This window comes from Corylus avellana, chromosome ca4 (genome assembly GCF_901000735.1).
Source record: "Corylus avellana chromosome ca4, CavTom2PMs-1.0".
Classification (NCBI taxonomy): Eukaryota; Viridiplantae; Streptophyta; class Magnoliopsida; order Fagales; family Betulaceae; genus Corylus; species Corylus avellana.
In genome coordinates, this window is record NC_081544.1 from 20,453,732 (window position 1) to 20,472,225 (window position 18,494).

At 38.4% G+C, this 18,494-nt stretch overlaps 1 protein-coding gene across 1 annotated transcript; it reads left to right on the forward strand.

Moving 5' to 3' along the window:
• The first annotated feature begins 2,910 nt into the window (after positions 1 to 2,910).
• Positions 2,911 to 6,744, forward strand: LOC132177658 (auxin efflux carrier component 3-like). The gene is made up of 6 exons (XM_059590075.1): positions 2,911 to 4,482; positions 4,585 to 4,903; positions 5,011 to 5,096; positions 5,599 to 5,756; positions 5,845 to 5,921; positions 6,013 to 6,744. Exons 1-6 carry the CDS (start codon positions 3,213 to 3,215, stop codon positions 6,077 to 6,079), a joined length of 1,977 nt encoding a protein of 658 aa, XP_059446058.1. The 5' UTR covers positions 2,911 to 3,212; the 3' UTR covers positions 6,080 to 6,744.
• Positions 6,745 to 18,494: the final 11,750 nt, after the last annotated feature.

Below are 18,494 nucleotides of genomic sequence, written 5' to 3' on the forward strand. Positions count from 1 at the left end.
AAAAAAAAAAAAAAGGAATAGAAAAGAATATCCATGTGTGTATAAAAAGTCAAAGACTCACATAATCTTGTTAGATCAGATGTGTGTGTGTCCCTCAATTTATGAGAGTAGATTTTGATTATATATAATTCTAATATTCTAGAATTATAAATTCAAAATTCAACAATAATATTTGCTTGATTTGTGATCCGTTTTACAACAAATAAAACAGCAGGCAGCCAAGCCTTGGTAACTATCTTTTTGATCATCGTAATCTTCATTAGTAACGCACAAAAGTTTTGTGTTAATACATCCATTTGTTTTTTTTGTCAATATTTCAGTCTTTGGTTGTCTTGCAATTTCTTTTTGTTATAAAACTCCATGTCCGAATCCTTATTGGAATATCCCTGCGGCAAACATTCTTCAACTCCCCTTAATTACCATACGATTTTCAATTTCTTCCATAAACTTTAAAATTTTTCAAAATGTAGGGTTCTAAACTATCAGGCCCTTTCATTTACCCATATGTAAAAGGTCTGTTATACCCCCCGTAAAATTTATATAAAAATACAACTATGCCTTTAGATTAAAAATAAATAAAAAATAATCATAATAATAATAAAAAACTATAAACGGGTTAAAAAAAAAATCCTAAATTAGAAAATTTAAAGAAAAAATGATGACCACAGGCAAGCCGTGGATCAACGACATGGGTATTTTTTTTTTCTTCTTCTTTTTAAATTTTTTTTTTATGAAGACGTCTTTTTGTCATTTTTTTGTTTCGTCAGTTTGAATTTAACAAAAAAATCCTAACAAATTGGATAAATGGAAGAGACTAATAGTTTAGAACCCCACGAAGAGATTGAAAATCATGTAATAATCCAATAATGTAAGTGAAGTTTCTCGATCCATATATATATTTTTAATCTTTTTCTTTCTATATATATATATATAGTTGTATTTAAATCGCTTCTCTTGAATATGCTTTATATATGGACCATTAATTATTCCATCCACTCTCAAACAATTCTTTTACATGGTTTCTTAAATAAGAGGTTCGTTTGTAATTAAGGATTCGCTACAATGATTTTTTTTTTTTTTTTTTTTTGAGATATTCTTCAAATATTTTAGAATTATATTATGTGATTTTTTTTAATGCATGCAAGCTATATTAGAGGAATACTTAGAACGTTGATATATACTATACATCACTAATGGAATACTTAGAATATTAATTTCCGTTGCCAGATAGAAGCATTTAGTCAAATGCTAGTATATATAGGGCATAAATGATGTTAATTATTTGGATGTTGAAATGATTTAAACACGAGAGCACGAGGTCACACAATGCGGCCAGAAAGGATTTTATAAGCAATTCGCCGAATTTATAGGTTAGACACCCACATATACATACAAAGTTTGTTTAAAGGTGGTTGAACACATTTTCTTCACTTAGCCAAATTTCCCATATCAACGGGGGAGAAAAAATGAGTAAGCACTGAGCCATAGTCGTTGGTACCTGTCAGTGACTCACAGGTTACGAACATCAAGAAATGAGAGAAGGGATTATATCGGTGACCACGGTGATCGAGGGTGACAAATAGGCTTCAAAACTTTGAACTAAAAACAAAAATTGGCCTAAACTTAACAACAAGCTTTTATGGATCCAATAACAACGTGGTTGTAACAATCAATCAAGTATATATGATGTATGTTTAATCTTCAAACACTTAAAAAGAAATATCTTCTTTGTCTCTCCAAATCCAATTGTTTTTAAAGCTATTTGTAAAGTCGTACGTTGACAGTTATACGGGTACTTCAGGGTATTTTCGTTATTAGTGTTAGAAAAGTCTTCCTTTTTTTTTTTTTTTTTGGTTGATTTGAAAGAAGAAGAAGAAAATAAATAAATAAATAAAATGTGTTGTGATATAGAGTTGAGAAATGTTTTTGGTGGAGTGAAATGATGGGATTCACTTAAGAAAATTGTTTGAAAAACTTTTTGAAAAGTGTTTTGTGTTTTTAAAATAGCAAATACTAAACATCCTTAATTTGAGAAAATATAGACAAGTGTTGAGTTGACTTTTTGTTTATAGAAAATTATATTAAAAAAAAAAAGTGGTCGTGTGGGCATTCTTGGCTAGGGAGGAAAATGGCTGCACAGCCCCTCCCCCCTCCCCTCCAATTTCTTCTTGCATGTGGTGGTTGTGTAGCTACCTCTATCTGAGACGAAAGTGGCTGTGCATACTACTAAGCTTATCTGGTTAAAAATGGTTGTGTGGTCACTTCTAACCATAATAGAGATGGCAGTAGGATTGCCACTTTTCTTTATTGAAGGTGGAGTGCAGCCATTCCTTTCTTTTCTTTTAATATTCTTATAAATAATAAGTTAGCTCTTATATGTTAAAAATAAAAATAAAAAAAGAATTTTTTGTTTTCTCAAAATGTTGTTATAAGAAGATATAAAATATTTCTAAAAAAAGGTTTTTTAAAAGGTTGTGATATATTTTTTTGAAAAGTATTGTGTTTTATTTTTTAAAATATGTTTATGCTTTGAAAAGGTAAATTGGTTATTAAATTTTTTGAAAGAAAAAAAAAAGGTGCTTTTTTAGAATGAAAATAATTTTTTTAAAACAATTTCTATTTTTTTTTTTTTTTTTTAGTTAATATATGCCACAAATTCAACAGAGGTCCTTTAAAAAAAAAAGAAAAAAGAAAAAAGAAAAAAGAAAAAAGGAAAAAAAAATTGAAAAGACTAAAGGGTGTCCACGTCACCGAAAATGGCATGCCACAAAAGAAGTGCCACGTTGAGAGCCTAACTCAGGTTGGGTCAGGCTAACCATATCAGGCGGTCAGTTGCCTAACCCAGCTTTCACGCGACAGTAGTAGAATTAGTAGTACAATATCATTTCCCAAGCCGCACAAAATCTCTGAATATATATCCACTCCTCCTATCCATACGTCCCACCAAATTAAGTTACGGCAATTTGTAAAATCACTCCCTGCACTGCGTCTCTCTCCTCGGAGCGATTCATCTGCGGCACAGCAGAAGCAGAGTACCCTAAAGCTGCATACACGTAATATGTCCCATCCCTCTCCAGTCAGTTAACTAACGATTTTTCCCATTCTCCCTATTTTGGCCTTCCATTCCCTCACCATTTACTCCCCAATGCCATCCACCCTCGGAAACCAAAACCATTAGATCTGTAACCAAGAGTAAACGAAACGCCTACAAGATGATCACCTGGGGGGACCTCTACACCGTCTTGACGGCAGTCGTTCCTCTGTACGTGGCGATGATCTTAGCCTACGGGTCGGTCCGGTGGTGGAAGATCTTCTCCCCGGACCAGTGCTCCGGCATCAACCGGTTCGTGGCCATCTTCGCCGTCCCTCTCCTCTCCTTCCATTTCATCTCCACCAACGACCCCTACGCCATGAACTTCCGCTTCATCGCCGCCGACACTCTTCAGAAGATAATCATGCTCGTCGTTCTCACCGTCTGGACCAATTTCACCAAGAACGGTAGCCTCGAGTGGATGATCACCATCTTCTCTCTTTCCACGCTACCAAATACACTCGTGATGGGTATCCCTCTGCTCATCGCCATGTACGGCGACTACTCCGGGAGCCTCATGGTCCAGGTGGTGGTCTTGCAGTGCATCATCTGGTACACCCTGCTGCTCTTCCTCTTCGAGTACCGCGGCGCCAAGATGCTGATCATGGAGCAGTTCCCGGAGACGGCAGCGTCCATAGTGTCGTTCAAGGTCGACTCCGATGTGGTCTCATTGGACGGTCGCGATTTTCTGGAGACCGACGCGGAAATAGGCCAGGACGGGAAGCTCCACGTGACGCTGAGAAAGTCGAACGCGTCGAGACGGTCCCTCGGAGGCTCGGCATTGACGCCTCGGCCGTCGAATCTCACCGGAGCGGAGATATACAGTTTGAGCTCCTCAAGAAACCCCACGCCGAGAGGCTCCAATTTCAACAACTCCGACTTCTACTCCATGATGGGTTACCAGGGCTTCCCGGCGAGACATTCGAATTTTGGTCCCTCCGACCTGTATTCGGTGCAGTCCTCTAGGGGCCCAACTCCGAGACCATCGAATTTCGAAGAGAATTGTGCACCGGTGCCCCAGAACGCCAACGTTTCTTCTCCTAGGTTCGGGTTTTATCCGGCGCAGACTGTACCTCCGGCGTCGTACCCTGCGCCCAACCCAGAGTTCTCGTCCAGTATTACTAAGACAGCGAAGAATCAGCCACAACAGCAACAGCAACAGCAACAGCAACAGCAACATCAGGCTCCAAATAGCAAGGTGAGCCATGATGCTAAGGAGCTGCACATGTTTGTGTGGAGCTCCAGCGCATCGCCTGTGTCCGACGGAGGTGGGCTCCACGTATTCGGCGGGACCGACTTCTGCGCGTCAGAGCAATCCGGACGGTCCGATCAGGGGGCCAAGGAGATCCGGATGTTGGTTGCTGATCACCCCCAAAACGGGGAAAATAAAGGTAAGAAATTCGAATCACGAGGCCCCATTTAATTAATTATTCCAGTAGTTAATAATTTGTTATCCTAATAATTTGTTTATTTTATTGGTTAATGGTTTGAAGCAATGGCGGAAAGTGAGGGATTTGGTGGGGAAGACTTAAGCTTTGGTGGGAAGGGAGATCTAGGAGGAGTGGTGGGAGATCAGGATGAGAGAGAGAAGGAGGGCCCCACTGGACTCAACAAGCTGGGGTCCAGCTCCACGGCTGAGCTCCACCCGAAATCCTCCACCGGAGTCCCGGAGTCAGGTGGCGGAAAACAAATGCCTCCCGCCAGTGTCATGACCCGTCTCATCTTAATCATGGTCTGGCGCAAGCTTATCCGCAACCCCAACACCTATTCCAGCCTCATTGGCCTTGTTTGGTCTCTCATCGCCTACAGCCGGTAATTAAACTGCCATTTTAACACGTCGCATTTTATTAACAAAATAATTGAAAATCTACTTAAATTTATCGGTCATTTGATTAATTTGACGTTTTAATTTGTCCCAGGTGGCATCTGACTATGCCGAAGATACTTTCGAAGTCGATCTCCATACTCTCCGACGCCGGGCTTGGAATGGCCATGTTCAGCTTAGGTGAGTGGTGTGCTAATTTCGTAAATTTGCTTGGGCCTCCACCTCCAATAATTAATTTCGAAAGAAGCTGGATCGACATCTTTCTCAATCATAATTTGTTAAAGATAAATGCCGCCTATAGCGCGCTAGGATTAAAATTAGTAGCCGTGGCTTTTTAGAAGCCACGGGGTCCGGTCGGGTCGAGCACGTAGGTTTCGTAGTGATGTTCAACCCTGTCCGTCTGTCAAGGTATGGGGCTATCACCTCACATGACACACCTCAGGACCATGTATTTATTTCTGTGACCTTTTAGTTCTATCTTTCGACAGTAAATGGGATTGACCACCCGACATGTGGGACCTCGTACAACGACTGTCGCTTTCCAGCCCTCCAGGGTCGGTAGCCATAGATGGATAGATAGATAGATAGATAGATGCTCCATTATGGTGAAGGTCGGGTCGGTAGTTGAATCGAGAGAATTAAAGACTTGGATTGATGCATGTGTTTTTGTTATTGTTGATAGGTCTGTTTATGGCTCTTCAGCCCAAGATAATAGCGTGTGGGAATTCCATCGCTTCTTTTGCCATGGCCGTAAGATTCCTCACCGGCCCAGCGGTTATGGCCGCCGCTTCTATTGCCGTCGGCTTGCGTGGCACCCTCCTCCATATAGCTATTGTTCAGGTAATTAATTCAACATACGTATTTGTATTTATTAATTTTTTTTTTACTATGGGTAATTTTATGTTTTTTAACATGTTAACTCCAATAGGCTGCACTTCCACAAGGAATTGTTCCGTTTGTGTTCGCTAAAGAATACAATGTTCATCCAGCCATTCTCAGCACTGCGTGAGTATTATTAATTAATTTATTTACAACTGAAATTAACTTTTTTTTTTTTCTGAGAGTAATTATTGTTTGGATGTGGTAAATATTGCAGGGTTATCTTTGGAATGTTAATAGCACTACCAATTACTCTTGTGTACTACATCGTTATGGGATTGTGAATTTAGAATAGCAGCCACCAAAATACAGAGATTAAGAAATGTGTTTTAAGTCATCATATTTGAGAGCGTTGACCGCACGGGGATATGTTCAGGTTGCAAGAAGATTTTCCGGCAGAAATCGATGATAGTACTACAAAGGACTCGCCAAGGTTCCAAAATTTTTGGAGCTAAGATAGTTGACTTAGTGAAATGCCATGATATGAGGATCATCGCCACCACCCACATGAACAGCCAAAGTTGGTCTAATTTTCCAAAAGTTTGAGAAGAACAAGGAATGCCCGTCAAACCCAAGGGGGAACATGAAAGAGGAAAACAAGGAAAGAAGGTTGTAAGCCAATAAAAGAAGGCTGAAAAAAAGGTGGTCAATGATGTCTGATTCCTCCATTAATTACGTTGTGCATGTAAAGTTTGATTTTACAATTCCCCTCTAGCATTTTTTTTTTTAATATTATTAAAAAAAAAAAAAAAGTGACAAAAGAATTGAAGAAAAAGAATAGGCCAGCGGAGGGAATATTTTGTTTTCTTTTTCTTTTATTAGGTTTGTTCTTAGCGTTGGTTTTGATTGTCCATGGATCTGCCAATTATCTGAGATTGTCGTTTCTTTCTTGGTTTGTAGTTGAATTAGGATTTTTATGGTCAAAAAGGGGTCATTAGTCATTTTGTCAATGGAAAGATGCTTGTATTTTGCGCTAAGACACACCTCTCTCTCTCTCTCTCTTTCTCTCTTAAACTTTCACGAAAAATAAAGTAATTAAGGACAAAAGTAAAAAATAAAAATAAAAAATACCTGAAAGCACATTGTCTTTAGGCTGAGTGGGGTTTTGTACTTGTGCGAAGAACCTCCTTTTCAGAGGCTTTTTTGTGTGAGGTGAGAGTACTGAGACAGACGAAAGTATGAGATAAGAAAGCGGAAAGCTAGAGTCAAAAGCTGTAGCTAGCGTGCTCACTTTTGCCTTTGTGGCTTTTGGGTATTGATGCCCACACAAAACCCTACAAAAAGCAGCTGGAAATGAATGAATTTATAAATATCACGGGTCCTCTTTCAATCAATAATGGCCTAAACAAACAAGGGCATTTTGTGAGCCTTCTTCCTCCTCGATTCACTTGTATTGGCTAGGGCCCCGTCCCTCTAGCTAAGTACTAATTACTAGGGCGGTGGGCACAGAAGGTGATGGAACGTGATGCAACGAATGTACATCGATCTCCTTCATGATCACAAGGCATCACCTCTTCAAAAGTTGTTGTAATCAATCACTCCAAACTCACTAAAGTATGGTGCCAACTTTAATTAGGCCGATTAGGTCATGATGATGGCAAGCGCTGCATCTGTAAAGATTAAAAAAAGAAAGGGTTAAATAATGAATGCAATATTCCTACTTAATTAGTGCTAGTTAACTACATCATTGAAACTCGGCAAATGACAAACCCCATTGAAGCCACAGTGCTTGGAGTTGGTGAAGAAGGGTGACTAGATAGTACTGTTAAGGGATATATATAGGGTTTGTTTGATAAACGATTTTGTTTTGGTTTTGATTTGATATTGTAACAAAAAGTGATTGATGTAAAAAAAAAGTAAGAATTTTTTTTTTTTTTTTAAGTGAAAAAGTAAGAATGTTTGGTATAGAAAAATAAAAAAATTTTGTTTTGTGATAATTTTTTTATTTGAATAATAATAAAAAATAATTGATGTGATGTAAAAAGTAAGAGAATATTAAAAAAATAAAAAAAAATGAATAGTATAAATCCAAAATCATGGCAAAATTGCTTATCAAACATAGCCATACATGGGACTCTAAACAGAAGTTGACCAGAGAGAGAGAGAGAGAGAGAGAGAAGCGACAGATGGAGATAACATGCTGCAAGGTGAAGATTGAAAGATCTTTCATTATTATCGGATCTAGGACTAGATAGATTATTATAGTTACTTGTTGGTTGATAAACATCATGTTCACGTCACGCTCTATAAGAAAAAGTAGAGTGAAATTTTACTTTCAGCTCTATGTTTTCAATCACCTTGAATCTCATTCATTTGTTAAGATTTTTTAAAAAGAAAATTCTTAAAAGGAAAAAGTGAAAATTACTAAAAAAAACTTCCATTTTTAAGAAATACAAATTTGACCATATGCTCCGCAACTAACCCACAGCTAGCCAGGGTCTCTGTTTCTATAACACCCTTATATTTATTTTGGATAAAGTTGGTCTAATTTGTGTATTTTAGTATTGGAATCACTACAAGTTTTTTCAGGTATAGTTTTGGGCTTTTTAAGATTTTATGTGATGGCCGAACGTTCGAGTGGGATACCGAACGTTTGAGTTGGACATCAAACGATCAAATGGTCGGGCTACCAAACATTCGATGTAGGGTCCAAAAGTTCGATAAGTGTCTAGCAGTTTTTTTAAAAAACCATAGACACTTCAACCCTATTGAATGACCATGAGTCTATAAATTTATCCCTATGTCCATACCTCCCATTTTGGATGCTCTCTTCACCTCAAAACCCTAGAATGAGTAAGAGAGAAGGTTTGGAAAGAGACAGAGAAGGAGGAAACCTTGGGTTATTCCCTTCAAGAGGTAATGTCTTAGCCTTTAGCTTGTATATTCTATTAGTGTTGTTTCCATAGCTTTGTTAGCTATATTTTGTAGTCTAGGCTATGAGTTTGAGTTTGTGTTAAGCTTTAATGCATGTTTAGAGGTAGTTAGTCTTTCCTGTTAGGTTTTAGGTTGGCTAATTCGGTGTCCAAAAGTGTAATATATTCTTGTTTAAAGCTTCATTTCCAAGAGCGTTTTCTGGCGTCCGAACGGCTACATGACATAGTGAAATCTAAGAGCTCCATTCGCTACACATTCGCTAGACCGTCTGAGCGTGGTGTGTGCCATAGTAAAACTCGAGAACTTCGTTCATTGGGCATTCGCAGAGCTGTCCGAACGATAGTTGCATCTAGTGAATCCAAAGAGCTCCGTTCGCAAAGCCGTTCACTGAGGGTTCAGACGAGAGGTGTCAGAGAAGAAGTCTAACCTAGCCACGTCCGAACAGGTCTCAAGTCCGTCCGAACGGAAGCTCTCTGTTGTCGTATTAGGGTTTTTCAACTTTAGCTTGGATTTCTATAAAACCCTAGTTCCGTTCAAACGAGACCGTCTGTCATCCGAACACTACTTCGGACTTTCCATAATAAGGTTTTCTACTTCAGCAAGGAAACCTAATTCTCAGTTGCTTATGTATAGGACTCTATAGAGCACAGTTTTCTTAAGCAACTGAGAGATAAAATTCTATATTGTGATAAGAGAGGTTTATTAGTATTTAGAGCTTGAAAGCTATTTTCTCTTAGAGTGTTGCTGTGGTTGAGAAGCCCAGTTGTTCATCAACGATAAGAAGTCAATCAAAGGATCTGGTAAAGGAGAATCACTTCAAGAAGATTGTCGAACTAGGAAGACAAGTGGGAAGCTTGTTGATCTTATAGAGCTTATGAATTGCAAAGGATTGTAAGTGTCCTTGTGTCTGTAATCTGGATTTTTCTTTTAGTGATTTCTTGGGTATAGCTATCCTAGAGAAGTTTTACTTTTACAGAGTTTTCTAAAAGGTTTCTTCTTCGTCACAAAAATATATGTGTCCCTGTGATTTATTGCTTTACATATTTTGGTGATTGATTATTGCATGCTTCTTATTTTTAATTCCGCATTAATTTTTGTTAAACACCTATTCATGACCCCCCCTCTAGGTGTATTTAGGATTCTGTTTTATATTTCAATTGGTATCAAAGTGGGTTCACTCCTTGAAGGATTATGTTCTTGAGTGTGATCTTAGATTCCTCACAAGATGTCTCAAACTCTTAATTTTGTTCCTTCTTTTGATGGATCTAATTATGGTTATTGAAAATCCCGTATGAGATTTTTCCTAAAATCCATAAACGTTTGGTCTGTCATCGAATCTGGATGGAAAACACGAGATAAGCCGATACCTAAATGGTATACTCTTAAAAACAAACTCGTTTTGGGAATGACAAAGCTATGAATACAATATGCCTAGCAATATCACAAGAGGAATTCTCCAAAATATCTAATTGCGATAATGCTAAAGTAGCATGGAAAATCCTAGAAACTACATATGAAGGTACAAAACTTATTAAAACTTCAAATGTTAGTTTCTCAGTTTGAGGGAATTATGATAGTAGAGGATGAGACATTTAATATTGAGTTTTATACCAAACTTAGTGTGATTCGTAATTCCATGATCAACCTAAGAAAGAAAGTTTATGACACTAAAGTGATTAAGAAAATCATCAGATCTCTCCCTGAAAGATTCAAAATCAAAGTTACTCACTAAGTTGTGGACTTACGTTTATATCTTTTTCACTTGTAAAACATGTGTTATTTTATATTTGGCCTACCTTTAGATGACGGATTTGAGTGAGGAGAATTTCAAGGTACTTGCGGCCTTTTGGCGTAATGATAGTTAGTACTTGATCATGACTCATCGCAGGATTTTGAAGGCCATTCATGGTAATTAGTATTCTTGGGAGATATTGTAGACTTAGTGTTTTAAGGCATGTTGTGTATTAAGGTTTGGTTTGAATCTTTTATAACGATGGTGTGTATAGTATAATTTATGTTAATGTGATAACTCTTAATAGATACTCTAGTTGTAATTATTAATGTTGATAAAATAATAAAAAAATTATGTTTCCTCTGCTTAATATTCACTTTAGAGGAGTAGAGGATCCCTTGGTCTTATGAGCGCCCCTACAATCCAAATGTGGTGTAAACCCACTTATTTACGGCATCCAATAAGAATTGAACCCGTCAACTTGAGACACAAAATAATATAAACACAGAAACACCAAATCAACCAACCCATCGATTTCCCCATTCAACAAAACCATTAGATCCACCTGCACCCTGCACCCTCCTCCTCCACTGGACGCCAAAACCACCGTCTTTTATCACAAACACAGACATCGGAGTGAGAAATTTTGTTTCTTTCTTTTTATTTATTTTTTAAAAAAATTAATTTTTTAATTAGGGTAATTTGTAATTTTCACAAATTTATAGAGGTATAAAGGACATTTCATCCCCTTTATTGTCTAATTTAACCTAGTCTCTAACGGTATGGGTGACATTGTAAAAAATTTAAATTTGAATATACTAACAGAGAGTTTTTGAACCTTAAAGGGGTGACTGTAAAAGCGATGAAAGTTGAAAGAGTGCTAAGTAAAGTTTCCTCTAAAAAAGAAAAAAGAAAAAGTTTAAATTATTTCATTTTTTATCTAATGAAGTAAATAAGAACCGAAAAGAAAATGATTCTTTAAAAAAAAATAAAAAATTACACTTACTTTATCAATTATCACATAATTTGCAATGTCCCCTCAAACTTCAAAAAGTTACAATTTCCCTATTAATCTATCAAGTCCTACCATTTAATTTTTCATTAATAGCTAACACATCATATGAGGTAAACTATCTCTTACATCCTCATAAATTTATTATATATATATATATATACTCTTAAATAATAATAATAATAATAATAATAATAAACCGTTGAATTATACCCTAAACTAACACTCATTTTCAAGTTAGCCCCACAAACTCACATGTGTGACATTCAGATACATCAAACTACCATTTTTGTGACCAAAATACCCATTTGTTAGAGTCAGTTCGAGGGGCTAACTTGAAACCGGGTGTTAGTTAAGAGGGCTTAATCTTCATTTTCAATGATAATCAAGAAAACAAAACCTAAGAATGGTAACTCACACACACTTAATAATTACTATATCAGTATACCCTAATTGACCAATTTCAATTTTGACAATTAAGTCCTTATGTTTTTCTTTAGTTTCAAATAGGTCTCCCATAAAGGAGTAGTCTACATCTTGGTAAAGGAGTTTCTTGACTGTAACAATGGTGGAAGATTTTCCCAATCCATGGCCAAATCACCCATTGCTGGAGGAGGAATGTGAGGAAGTTGAAATCCTCAAGGAGGACGTGTATACAGTGACTTAAAGAGGACAATTATATATCGTGGGTAAACTGGTTGCGGATAGGTATGTGAGTAAGGAGACCATCAAAAATTCACTTTCGAAGTGTTGGAAACCTTTGGGATCCATTATCTTTAAAGTGCTAGGAGATAACTTGTTTTTGATTGAATTTGAAAACAATCGGGATAAGGAGAGAGTTCTTGAGGGGCGCCCATGGGTGTTTGAAGGCGCTTTTGTTTCTGGTGGAGGACTTTGATGGCCTTTCGTCGCCGTCGAAAATTTGTTTTGATAGGGCCTCGTTTTGGGTGAGAATGTTTCACTTGCCACTTGTTTGTATGGGAAAAGAGGTGGGGAAGAAAATTGGGGCTACTGTCAGAGTGGTGGAAGAGGTTGATACGGATGTGGATGGCGTAAGCTGGGGAAAATTTTTGATAGTTAAAATCTCGATAGACTTATCCAAGCCCCTATCCATGGGACGAATGCTGAAGTTGTAGGGCAAATCAACCTAGATTGCATTTCAATATGAAAGGCTTTCAAAGTTTTGCTTCCAATGTGATGTTATCTGGCATGGAAAGGGGGGCATTAGAAGCGGAGTACCTTAAGAAACTAGGATCTAGTGCTCAGTTTGGCGCGGGGTTGAGGGCTGCATCACCAACGCGGAGGGGTGACCGGAATCAAGGGAGGCATGAGTTTAGAATGAGTAATGCGAGATCAGATTACTCGGCAACTAAAGATCGTAATACACGGCCACCCCACATTGGTTTGAAGACCCATGATCAAAAATATTCATGACCGGAGGAAACAGGGACATGGATGAGTTTGGGGAAGAGACTCGGCAAGCAAGCTTGTTCAAACCCAAAAGGAGGGTAGCAAGATACATGGCGACGATAACAGAAGGTACCCTGGTGATTTCCATGTAGGGGATACGACATAAATGGAAGGACATAGGGGAGAGTATAATGGAGATTTTGCGGATTTCCAGGGAGAGAATATTGGAGAGATTCGAGGGTCTGATTCACAGGTTTCACAAATGGGAAAATCTTCCCTAGGTGTTGGAGTTGAAGAGCGGGAGAATGACAGGAGGGAGTGTGTTTCCTTTGTTGGCATAGGCGACCACGTGGCAAAAGGAAATAATGGAGCTCCAAATTTTAGGCCAAGGTAAGGAAGTTTGGGTCAACAAGCCAGCCCAGGAGGATCTATTTATACAGGCCCTCTTATTGCTAATGTGGCTCGAGCAATTAAAGCAACCCAGGAAGAAATCGAAATCCTGAGAAGGCACTGACCACATGGAAACGAAAGCATGGGGAGGAGGCCGACATACAAGGAGTGAAAAAAAGAAAATGACTTATTGAAGAAGGTAGACCTGTTGAAAAGAGGCGGAAGCTGAGCGGTAACTTGTCAATTGTTTATGGATCGGGGATGGCAGAGGCTACTGGATAGCCCCGCCGATTGCTATGACGATTTTAAGCTGGAACTACCAGGGGCTTGGGAACCCTTGTGCAATTAGAGCCCTGAGCCATTTGGTGAAGGAAAAGAGACTCACCTTGGTTTTCCTCATGGAGACCAAGCTTCGTCGAAATAAAATGGAGCTTATTAGGTACAAACTTGGATATACTGGATTGTTTGTGGTGGACTGTATTGGGAGGAGTGGAGGGTTGGCTATGCTATGGGGAGAGGATTTCTCTGTAGAAATACAAAACTACAATTAGTATCATATTAATGGGGTGATCCAAGCCTGACCGAATCGTGTTCCATGGAAGTTTACTGGTTTCTATGGACACCCAGATGTGGCTAAACGAAATGAATCATGGTCTTTATTGAAAATTTTGGCGCAATTTCTTCCTTTGTCGTGGGTATACATTGGGGGCTTTCACGAAATTTTAACTCTGTCTGAAAAATGGGGTGGAAAACAAGAAATAGAAGCCAAGTGCGGATTTTCAGCAAGCCTTGGAAGAAGGTAATTTAACGGATTTGGGTTTCTCGGGGTAAATATACGTGAAATAATTGCCGGGAGGACATGGATTTAATAAAAGAAAGGCTTCATAGGGAGTGGCGAGTCAGGAGTGGAGGGAACTTTTTCCTAAGGTAGAAGTAATTGTAGAATTCGCTTTGGGTTTAGACCATCTCCCTATTTTTGTGCACCTAGATAAAAAAATCGGGGAGAAAAAGAAGGTGTTTGATCCTCCGGTATGAAAGTAGCTGGGCCCTCGAGAAAGATTATATAGAAATTATCCAACGTGCATGGGGAGGAGCATATGGCCTTGTCGGTCGGTGGAAAAGCTTGGATGTGAAATTACGTGGTTGTAGGAACAATCTCGTCCAGTGGCAAAAAAATCGGTGGGACCCCATGGGTGCCATAAACTGTCTTAAAAAAAAATTACTGTCTCCCCATGGGAGAGAAAGAGTGTCGGCATGTGAGGGGGGTAAAAAACTCCAAACGAAGCTTCAAGTCCTTTTGGATCAAGAGGATATTTGTTGGAGTCAAAGGGCAAAAGCGGCATGGCTTAATCATGGGGACATGAATACTCTGTATTTTCATGAATGTGCCAACGCCAGGAGGAGAAAAAATTTTATTGGAGAAATTATGGATGATACAAGGCAGTTATGGGAGACCCCAAATAAAGTGGAGTTAGCATTTGTAACTTATTTCTTTAATTTATTTACAACAGGAGACGCTGGGGACATGGAGCCATGCCTTCAACACATAAATCCAGGGGTTTCAAGAGCCATGAATACTGAATTGTTAATGGAGTTCTCAAAAGATGAAATTAGTGCTAGCTGCTCAAACAAGGCGGTTATAACCGTTTATAACCGCTAACCATTAACCGCTAACCGCCTACCAAAGCGGTTAGCTGTTAATGGTTAGCGGTTATAGGGATAAGGTAAGGCGGTTATAACCGCTAACCGCCTTCATTTATAATAATATAAATATAAATATTAAATATTTTATATTAATGGATTTGGGCTATTTATGACTATGTACGTGAAATATATAATGTGGTATGTGATGTTTTGGACTAACCCTTATTCAAAAATATTGGCTAGCCCAAAAAACACTTTTTTTTTTCTTTTTTTTTTTTCATCTTTTTTTGGAACATTTTGGCCTTAAACCCTTAAAATAATCCCAAAAAATAAGTCAATTAAAGGTCCAAAACACTTAAAAAGCCCAAAAGTCCATATAAAAAAAAGCGGTTATAAAACTGCCACTTATTGGATTGAATAACCGTTAATCGCTAGTTGTAAAATAACTGTTAATCGCCTAGGCAGTTGCAGTTGCGGTTATTAAAAATTGATAACTGCCCAAGGCGGTTGCAGTTGTAGTTATAACCAATAACCATTGGTTATAACCGTTTGAGCACCCCTAGCTGCACTCCTACATGGGTCCTTTAAAAGCCCCGGGCCTGGACGGATTCATAGCGGGTTTCTTCCAAAAAAAATTGAAGCATTATGGGGGACGAGGTATGTAACGTTGTCATTGATATTCTTAATTCTTGGGTGATGCCTACAGCCTTAAATTTGACTCATATTGTGCTTATCCCTAAAGCTCAAAACCTGTCATGTGTTACGGAGTTTAGACTGATAAGCCTGTGCAACGTGATTTATAAATTGATCTCCAAGGTCTTGGCTTGTAGATTAAAAAAGGTTCTTCCTTATATTATTTCCCCAACGCAAAGTGTCTTCATCCCAAGCCGATTGTTTTTTGACAATATATTAGCTGCCTATGAGACGCTTCACATTCTGCATACCGGTATAAAGAGAAAGAAGGGTTTTATGGAGGTCAAGCTTGATATGAGTAAGGCCTATGATAGGTTGGAGTGGAGGTTTATGGAGGCAGTAATGCATTGTATGGGTTTCGATATAAGTTGAATTAATCTAATTATGATGTGTGTCACGTCAGCGCAATACGCGGCCTAGTAAATGGGACGCCATGTGGAAATATTACTCCTACTAGTGGTATTCAACAGGGTGACCCTATATCCCTGTATTTATTTTTGATCTGTGTTGAAGCTTTGAGTTCGTTGTTGACTAAAGCGAGTAGTGATGGATTGTTGATGAGAGTACCCACTTCCAAAAGGGGTCCTCATGTTAGCCATCTCTTTTTCGCCAATGATAGCTTATTGTTTTGCAAGGCTACTATCACACAATGGAGCAATCTGACGAATATTTTACGGGTGTATGAAGCGGCCTCCGGTCAAAAAATGAACCAAAATAAGACTGCAATTTTTTTCAGCAACAACACTACCTTGGCCGACAAACATCAAATTATGGAGTTTGCAGGGATCCCAACCACTCAGCGATACAATACATATTTGGGATTACCTGCTCTAGTGGGTAAATCAAGAACATAAACTTTTCGAAGCATCATTGAACGGGTATGGAAGCGACTCTAAGATTGGAAGTTGAAGTTTCTTTCTCAAGCTGGGAAAGAAATTCTGCTGAAGGCGGTTGTACAAGCCATCCCAACTTATTGCATGAGTGTGTTCTGTCTTCCGAAGACATTATGTTTGGAGATAAACTCACTAATGCAAAGGTTTTGGTGGGGTCACAAAGAGAAGGAAAAACGGATTGCTTGGATGAGCTGGAGTTTAAGAGGGCTTCCAAAAGGGCGTGGTGGTATGGGCTTTAGAGACTTCACATGTTTTAACAAGGCTCTCTTGGCAAAACAGTGTTGGAGGATGTGCAAGACGCCGGATAGTCTCACTGCAAGAATTATGAAAGCCAAGTATTTCTCGGATTATTCTATATTGGAAGCCTAACAAGGGAAAAGACCGTCTTTTGCTTGGAGAAGTATCCAAAGTTCGTGTGATTTGCTTCGCGAGGGTCTAGTTTGGAGAGTGGGAAGTGGTGAAAAAATCCGTATTTGGCAAGATAGGTGAATTCCCCAACCCTCAACTTTTATGATACAATCTAAGCCTACTATTTTAGCTCCCACAGTTACTATTAGTGAGCTTACGGATGGCAAGAAGCTAGGGTGAAATCATGCATTGGTGAACCAGATTTTTTTCTCAAGAGGAGGTGAAGCTTATACGTTCAATCCCACTTAGTGGCACATGGCAAGCTGATGTGCTTACTTTGAGGGGTACGGAGTACTTACCATATGCAAATAAAGGTTGAAGAGGCGGGTCAAGTAGCAAGTTCGCATGGGGGCAAATCTAGTGGGGTTTGGAAAAAGCTGTGGACTCTACCAATTCCAAACGTGGAGAAGAACTTCTTATGGAGAGCTTGCCACGATATTTTACCCACTAGAGTTAATCTTCATAGGAGAAAAATTATTGACGATCCCAAGTGCCCAATCTGTGAGCTAGAAGATGAGACGGCTGTCCACATTTTATGGAATTGTCCTTCGGGTAGGGATGTTTGGAGTGAAGGAGAAAGGATTTTTCAAAAAAGCTCATTGCATGACCAGAGCTGCCGAAGCGACAATGGCCTTGGAAGCTATTCAATGAACCAGATTGTGGGTGATGCGAAGATGGTGGTTGATGTGGTGAACTCCAATGAACCAGATTGGAGTAACAAGGGCCATATCATCGATGCTATCCGGGCGAACACACGAGAGTTTTCTCACTGGCAGATGTCACATGTTACATGGGAAGCAAACCAGATAGCTCACATCTTGGCAAGAATGGCGTCAAAACAGGGTATGGAGAATGTGTGGTTCACTGATCCACCCAATTGTATTAATGATTTTCTTGCTGCTGAGCAATCTGTATCTTTTAACTGAGTTGTTTTAATGAAGCTATCATAATTTCTTCAAAAAAATAAAATAAAATAAAATATAGGTCTCTCATCAATGTGTCAATAAATTAATTAATGGTATGCCACGTTAGATTAATCAATTAATGTCGCGTGACTCTTATTTGGCATGTCACATATCAACCATACGTGTCACACGACACAAATATTTTAAATTACCAATATAACCTAAATAAAAAATTAAAACAATTAAATCATTTAAAAAAAAAAAAAAAGGGTGGCCGACCACCACTATCTTGTCAAGGGAACTGCCCCTCACCACATGACTTGTTATACTTGAGTCTGTGATATTAATAGATTGTTTTTATGACATAGCATATCGTTAATTAATTAGACAATAAATTGATAGAATGACTTATTTGAATCTAAACAAAAACCTAAGGACATAGTTATCGAAATTAAAAAATAAAAAAATAAAATAAAAAATAAAAAATCTAAGAACTAAATTGAAATCGCATCAAAATTGAAGGACTAAATTTAATTGAACAAAATACATATATACCCTCCTCTAGAACTAACACTCAATTTGCAATATCTCCCAAATTATCAAAAAAATTGCAATGTTTTTTGAATAAGAAAAAAAATAATCACAGTTGACCCAATATTTCATCGAATCAAAAGTTGCCACCCTGCACAACATTCTCATGAATCAAGTACCCTAATCGAATGGACAATGGTGAAGCCC

Excerpts from the sequence above, each read along its gene's own strand:
- LOC132177658 (XM_059590075.1), top strand. The coding sequence starts at position 3,213 with ATGATCACCTGGGGGGACCTCTACACCGTCTTGACGGCAGTCGTTCCT. Across the intron at positions 5,097-5,598 it reads AATGGCCATGTTCAGCTTAG|GTCTGTTTATGGCTCTTCAG; the intron begins GTGAGTGGTGTG and ends TATTGTTGATAG. Across the intron at positions 5,757-5,844 it reads TCCATATAGCTATTGTTCAG|GCTGCACTTCCACAAGGAAT; the intron begins GTAATTAATTCA and ends TAACTCCAATAG.